This window comes from Limulus polyphemus, unplaced genomic scaffold (genome assembly GCF_000517525.1).
Source record: "Limulus polyphemus unplaced genomic scaffold, Limulus_polyphemus-2.1.2 Scaffold697, whole genome shotgun sequence".
Lineage (NCBI taxonomy): Eukaryota > Metazoa > Arthropoda > Merostomata > Xiphosura > Limulidae > Limulus > Limulus polyphemus.
In genome coordinates this window covers 269,745-277,071 of record NW_013666307.1, presented here as the reverse complement: position 1 = coordinate 277,071, position 7,327 = coordinate 269,745, and the positions used below count along the sequence as shown (strand labels likewise).

General features: G+C 30.7%; 1 protein-coding gene across 1 annotated transcript in view; it reads right to left on the bottom strand.

Annotated features, from left to right (window-relative positions):
- The window catches only part of LOC106460038 (irregular chiasm C-roughest protein-like), a 64,651-nt gene that overhangs the window by 27,923 nt on the left and 29,401 nt on the right, over positions 1–7,327 (bottom strand). Inside the window, exons 4-8 of the mRNA XM_022386646.1 lie at positions 7,088–7,210; positions 4,280–4,386; positions 2,573–2,780; positions 1,892–2,006; positions 616–758 (exon numbers count right to left, since the gene is read on the bottom strand). Of these exons, the coding sequence (XP_022242354.1) occupies positions 616–758; positions 1,892–2,006; positions 2,573–2,780; positions 4,280–4,386; positions 7,088–7,210 (696 nt within the window). The remainder of the gene's footprint in view (positions 1–615; positions 759–1,891; positions 2,007–2,572; positions 2,781–4,279; positions 4,387–7,087; positions 7,211–7,327) is intronic.

Below are 7,327 nucleotides of genomic sequence, written 5' to 3'. Positions count from 1 at the left end.
TTTTGATCTAATCTTAGAAGAACTAAGTAATGTAAGCTCGTCCTTTTGATCTAATCTTAGAAGAACTAAGTAATTTTCATAGCTTTTGAAATTTACATTAATAAATATTTCTTTCGTAACAAAATATCTGACATAACTTTGGAGTTTTTTTTCTAAACAAAATATTAACATTTTAGAAAATTATAGGTTCTATAACGATTATAGCTCTTCATACCTTATTTTATGTATAAGAGTAGATCAGGCCGTAAGGCAGATTTAATGGCTGCAATCTGATTAGTCTACTATTAATGCAAGATCAATAAATGCTACTTGACAGTCACTACTGACTGATCTGACAAGAGGTTAACAACATACTCTGTGATAGTAGTTATCACGATAAATAACGGAAAATACACATCCGAGCAGTTATTTTTCCAAACAATAAACATAACATTAAAAACGTAGATATCTCCACACAGAGAACTATCTGGTATTCAACCAAAATAAATGTTTGAGTGCTATTGTCTGAAATTTGTACTTGAACCGAGCACAGGATGAGATTTAAACTAAAGTCTAAATAATTAACTTTAATTCATTTTAAGATAATCCAAAATATGTTCGAGTAAAGCTACTTACATTGAACATTTATTGTGTGAGTTGCCTTTGTAGTTCCAATAGTGTTGCTTACTTCACAACTAATCGCGTCTCTATTGTTTTCCCGGGTCAATCGGTTCAGTACAAACACAGTTCTGTTATTCCCAAGAATTTGCTCATCATTCCTGTGAAAGACGACTGTTTATTAATCACACTGAACAATTCACTTCACGCTAGATGGAACCTTAATTATAAATGATTTACTTGTGGTAGTTAATCCAAGAGAATTCACAACACAGATAAACCATCTTTTACATCTTACGAGATATGTAGAATTAAAAGCCATCACTATCAGCAGAAATTAAATTACATCCGTGTATGAAAATGTGACTCATGAAATTACGAAACTGTCAGAATATCTTCAACTTCTTTATATGTAAAACAGGCCTAAATTTCGGGGGTTATTTGTCTTTTGGTTCCAAGCCAAGATATTTCGTTGGCAACTTTCCAGTCGTTAAAATGCCAAGGTAATATTTCATAGTAAAAAACAACTAAAACTACTGTAAAGTGAAATACAACTACTGAAAGACGAAAGGAAATTCATTGTTGTTTTGAAACACAGCGCCAATAGAAAAAAAAATACTACTTTATTAACACCGACATTGGAAATTATAAGTTAGAAAGTGATAACCCCTTGTTAAAATCAGATTTATAATGGGTGACATGAAAAGAAATATAATTATACTAAAATAAACTCCATATAGATACTTTAAGCTTATACTGAAAATCCTATTTGATTCAAGAATGTGAAGAATGAGTTACTGAGTTTCAACATAGCTCAAAAATTGAATGCACTGATTTCTTCCTACTCTATAAAACCTTCCAAGAATAATAAAGCTGACTGTTGACTACCAAGGTTCTGCAGCAGATATATATAGATTATTCCACACATCCACCACGTGTAACAAAAATAGCTCCCGCTGTAAGCTTCGACTGCGATGCACGTTATTTCTACTAATATTCAAAGCTTATAATTCAAACATATTGTTGGTGTGAATGTGATATTTATTCACTATGGGAGATACCTATATACTGGATAGGTTAAGTGAAGAAAAGTGTCATTGGCCACTATTCAGTTTATTATTAAATGGGAAATACCTATACACTGGATAGGTTAAGTGAAGAAAAGTGTCATTGGCCACTATTCAGTTTATCATTAAAGCTTATATTTGTTTGCACAAATTTGTCACTTTTAGTATTTATTTAAAAAGTACATAATAGAAACAGCAATTTAAAAAGATTAAGTCATTCACCTCACCTGTACCATTTAAAGGAAACCTCCGGAGGATTAGCGTCAACTTTGCAAGTGAATTGAACGTTGCTATTCTCTAATATCCGGGTACTGTGAGCTAACAGATCTAACTTCGGGGCATCTGGTCGTAAAGAGACAAGTGAACGAACAAGAAAATCAAAGAAATCTTATTCTTATGTCTTGTAGTTTTATGTGTTTAATACAAATTATGAAAGTCTAAAAAATACAATGAAATATAAATTACACGAGCATCACAAACAAGCGTTTCTTATACAAAATTAATATGCACTTCATTGATTTAGTGAAATACAAATACAGCCTACAAATCATTATACATTTTACTAGACGTTAAATATACAAGTGAAACTATAAAAACTAAAATGTATTTGGACATCATTATAATTTTTCTTGTGTTTCTATTGTTTTTTTTGTTAAGCACAAAGCTACACAATGGGCTATTTGTGCTCTGCCCACCGCGGGTAACGAAATCTGATCTTTTGCGGTATAAGCCCATAGACTCACCGCTTAGCCCCTTTTAGACTTGTATTTATGAAGACGTATTTAGGTAAAACCAGTTGTACTCAAATGTTGCCTGTTACGTACCATTGTATGAAAAAAGTGTAAATGTAAATAAACACGTGTTTAACAACAGTAATAAAACAACTAAAGAAAAAAAAACATTCCTACATTTGACGTTGACAGTAATGGATGCTAGAGCAGGCTGTTTAAGTGCAGAGTTCTCAGATCTACAGGTGAAGCTTTTCAGGTGATCTTCTCTCTTTGGAGTAAACTTCCATGTTAAGATGGCATTAGACCTTTTGCCGTCGGTTAGTTTGTGGGTTTTGTAGTCTGTATTTGTTTCCACCACATCTCCTTTGCCATCAACCCAAGCCAGCTATGAGATAGAATATGATTTAAACAAGCGCTAATTAGATAATTATACTAAGAGTGTTTCATACTACATTTCAACTGAAACTAAGTAATTAGTTTGTTTCAGAGATTGTATGCAAAGCTACATGAAGGACTGTATCCACATAGCCGTCCCCAGCTTAGAAACTAGAAAAAAAGCAGTTAGCTAACACTAACAGCATTCACCTCCAAGTCTTGTGCTACTCTTGTCTGATGGAATAGTAGGATTTGACCCTCACTCTTATAACGCACCCACGGCTTCAAAGTATAGAGCACGTTTTTGTGACAATGAACCACGAATCCTTGGGTTCACAGTCCGAACGCGCTAACTAATAGGCGAAGCATGGTCAAGATAGTATGAATGAGGCCTAGCTGAATTTTTCTTAATATGTTCATTTTGATGGAAATTCACATTATGGCAATTAAAGATATCGATAAAATGTTTAACAGTTTTAGTGAGATGTATTATTATACTTTTTTTTCAGTTTACAAAGCTCAGGCAAACGCAGCGTTATAAATATGGAGAAAGTTTTTACTGAATTCAATAACTAGTTGTTTTCCACCATAATATCTATATTAATGTTATGAATTGAAAATTAAGTTAGCCATATTTGTTATTAACAATGGCTGTTTGCTTTCGTGCATCTTATATGTTTTAAGATAAAATAGAATGAAAAAGTGAAAACTAGCTGGAAGACAAGTAAAAAATGATATATTATGGACAGCTTTTTTGTATATTTTAGAGCAAAACCACATTGGACTATCTGCTAATAGACCCTAAATTTAGTGTTGCAAGTTCTTAAACTTACTGCTGTCCCGCGTCTGAAAAACAACCATATTTTAAAAACACTAGAGAAATAGGTATTTATATTTTTAACAAATAACAAGATATTTTAGAAATCCTAAAAAATGACATGCTGAATATTTGTATGAAATGACAATTAAAATGCTTAAAATTAAAGATAAAATAAAATTAGAGTATTGAATCAACCAAGTTGTGCACTTATATTTTTACTATATAGAAATGGTGGAAGCTGATATCAAAGTAAATATGTTGCATAAGATTTCAGTTTACAAACAAGCGGCAACATAGCGAAAATGATCAAACGTGATTAGAAAACAAATAAATAAGGAATATATCTATTTATCTTTAGAGTAATGAGGAAGGTTTTTTTGGCTTATGGATTGATCAAAAATATAGCTATTTTAACCAATAAAGTTGGACGACCACGAATCAGTGTTACTTTAAAGATTCACACGTTAGTGTGTGTCGGTGTTTTAAAAATACGTTTTCACTAGAACTAATTAATTTGGTTTGTAGAAACAAAAAAGTATTATTAAATGAATAATAATTGTCTCCTTCAATAAAATAACAACATTCCAGCATAAAGTCACGTACAGTTATAGCAAACACATAGAAAATATATCTTGTTTTCTACATTGTAAGATAACGCGATGAATCAGTAGAAACGCTATAACTCTCACCTCTGCTGGTGGTCGACCTCCACGGGCTTCACATGTCAACTCCACTGTCATCCCTGTAGTAGTCCATAGATAATCCCCTTGAACAATGATAGGGGGTTCCGGCGGAACTGTAACACGAAACCACCGAACACAAAGTAAAGTAGGTGTAAGAACGTAATTAAGTCTCTTATAAGAGTGTAATAGATAAGATAATATATCTCGTTCCTCACTTGCATGCCGTTTAAGATTTTCATACAACAAATGTATTGTATTTTTATGGACTTACTATTTGCTGTAATAGCACCATCTTGAACAAAGCTAAAAAATTTCTAATAACTAAGTTTCTAATAAGACTGGAAACAAAAACGTGAAATAAAAAAGTATATATTAGAGCGTAGAATATTTTTCTTTTTTTGTGAAAGGTACAGTGACTGTGTTGAAAGAGAATTGTATGTCATATATTGTGGTAAGAAATGAAACAAGACCAAGAACGTTCGGAATGTTTAGGTATGCTGTGAAACAGATAGACTAAGTAATGTTACTTGAAAGTGTAAGTAAGACGTTTTAAGCACTTGTAGTTTATAGTTATTCAGTTCCTTATAAAGTGTAGTGTCAGCACAAGAAATATCTCTGAATTATACTGAAATACCCTTACGTGTAGAATTATACAAACAGAAGCTTCAGCAATTTCCGAAAGAAGACATTCGTTGTGTAGGTTAAATACATTCGTTGTGTAGGTTAAATACATTCGTTGTATAGATTACCATAAAGGTAAGACAAATATCATTAAGAGATTAAACAACTGAAAAAAAAGATGGCAGGTTGTATTATTTGCACGTGAACATCGTTGAGCCCAAGAATTAATTTTTAACATTAAAAACTTGTTAGAAAAAATTCTTTAGCTCAAATATGCGACACCAACTAACAAGTAAACAATATAGGATCTACAATAGTAATTTCTACAAAAAAAACAGGCATCATTACCTAGATAATATTACTTCATCAAGTTCTCTATGCTTATATTTTGCTTTACGTTTGGGGATAAGAATTTTATACAAAGAAAATATAATACTTTAGTAGAAGTCCGGCAATTTTTTGAGCCATTCAATAAAATATAAAACAGAGTAATTTATTTATTAACAATGTATTATCAAAAGTAAGCTAACTGTATACATCAGAACTACAACGTAACTTATGAAGCTTATCCAATAGAGCTAACTGTATACATCAGAACTACAACGTAACTTATGAAGCTTATCCAATAGAGCTAACTGTATACATCAGAACTACAACGTAACTAATGAAGCTTATCCTATAGAGCTAACTATAGGTTATTACTTTCACCATTCAATTAAATATAAAACAGTATTTTATTTGTTAGCAACGTACTATCAAAAGTAAGCGAACTGTATACATCAGAACTACAACGTAACTAATGAAGCTTATCCTATAGAGCTAACTATAGGTTATTACTTTCATCATTCAATAAAATATAAAACAGAGTATTTTATTTGTTAGCAACGTACTATCAAATGAAAGCTAACTGTATACACCAGAACTACAACGTAACTAATGAAGCTTATCCTATAGAGCTAACTATAGGTTATTACTTTCATCATTCAATAAAATATAAAACAAATTATTTTCTTTGTTAGCAACGTACTATCAAATGAAAGCTAACTGTATACACCAGAACTACAAAGTAACTAATGAAGCTTATCCTATAGAGCTAACTATAGGTTATTACTTTCATCATTCAATAAAATATAAAACTAAATCTTATAATTTTTATAATACATTGAATAATCAATTGAGTATTCTCGTTTTACGATCTATGGTTATATAACGAATATTAGAACTTTTACACACAATCTCTTTGAATAAATTTTATATATTTTTAACACAATAAATTTTATATATTTTGAACACTGTTTTTAGTGATATTCGAACCAAAATGAAGTTCACAAGAATTGAAAAACTTAAAATAATCCAAATACGAACAAGAAAATAGACTATATATGAACATGTTATCCAATAGAAAAGCAATAATAAAAACACATGCAGACTTAACAAACACATATATTTAGAAATATTCAAGGCTCACCTTATATAAATATATATATGTAAGAAAACTATAGCATTAAAATATATAATGTGATTAGTAAAATAGAAGACGTTAATAATATGTGAAGAAGTGTGAATTTGTTGCGCCTAAGTACATTTTTCTACGTATTAGGTATATTTTTTACATATCTAAGCATGTCTCTACTCTAGGCTTATTCTTCCTTGTTTGCTGCGGATGGATATTGATTTTATTGACTATTTCTTTTTATTTCCATTTTATACGTTAGGGGAGGAATTTAAAATATCTTGATGAAACCTAATTCTAAAATTTTGTTGACAAAGAAAAATATTGATTTCCAAAACGAAAAAGTAAATTAAATGATACAGGAGAAAGTTTACTACGCTTTCCCCCTGCAAGTGAAAGAAAGGCCTTGAGTTTTCATGGGTGCCAAGTTATCTATCTATCGGCCTTTTTGTAAGGAAATATATTTTCTGGTAGAAATTAAATGGAAAAACAATTAATTTTGAATTTTCTTATCTTTTTTATTTTTATTATTTGAATAATATAGTACAGATTTTGGGTGATCAAAGAAAGAGAGGAACTTTTAGAGTTATAATTATCCAGTGATGATTTTGAATGTAATGTATATGAACGTAATAAAACGTAACAAAAAACAAAAATTAGTATTTAAAAAAAGGAAAACGTGTATTTTTGATATCCTTAGTGACTCTATTTTAAATGGTAATGATAATTATATTGCTAACCGAGAACGGTAAGTACAGCAGTTGTAGATCGAATTCCAGTAACTCCCTCTGCAGCTCCCACTTGACACTGAAATTCCGCGTCGTCGACTAGCTGGGCATTGATAACTTGTAAAGAATAGTCACCTGCACAGAAATATCTTTTTTTTCAAATAAATCTACTGAAATTATTTTTTTTTTGTAAAAAAACAAAACCATTTTTGGATTTATTTCAATATATAAATATATTAAAATGCTCATACG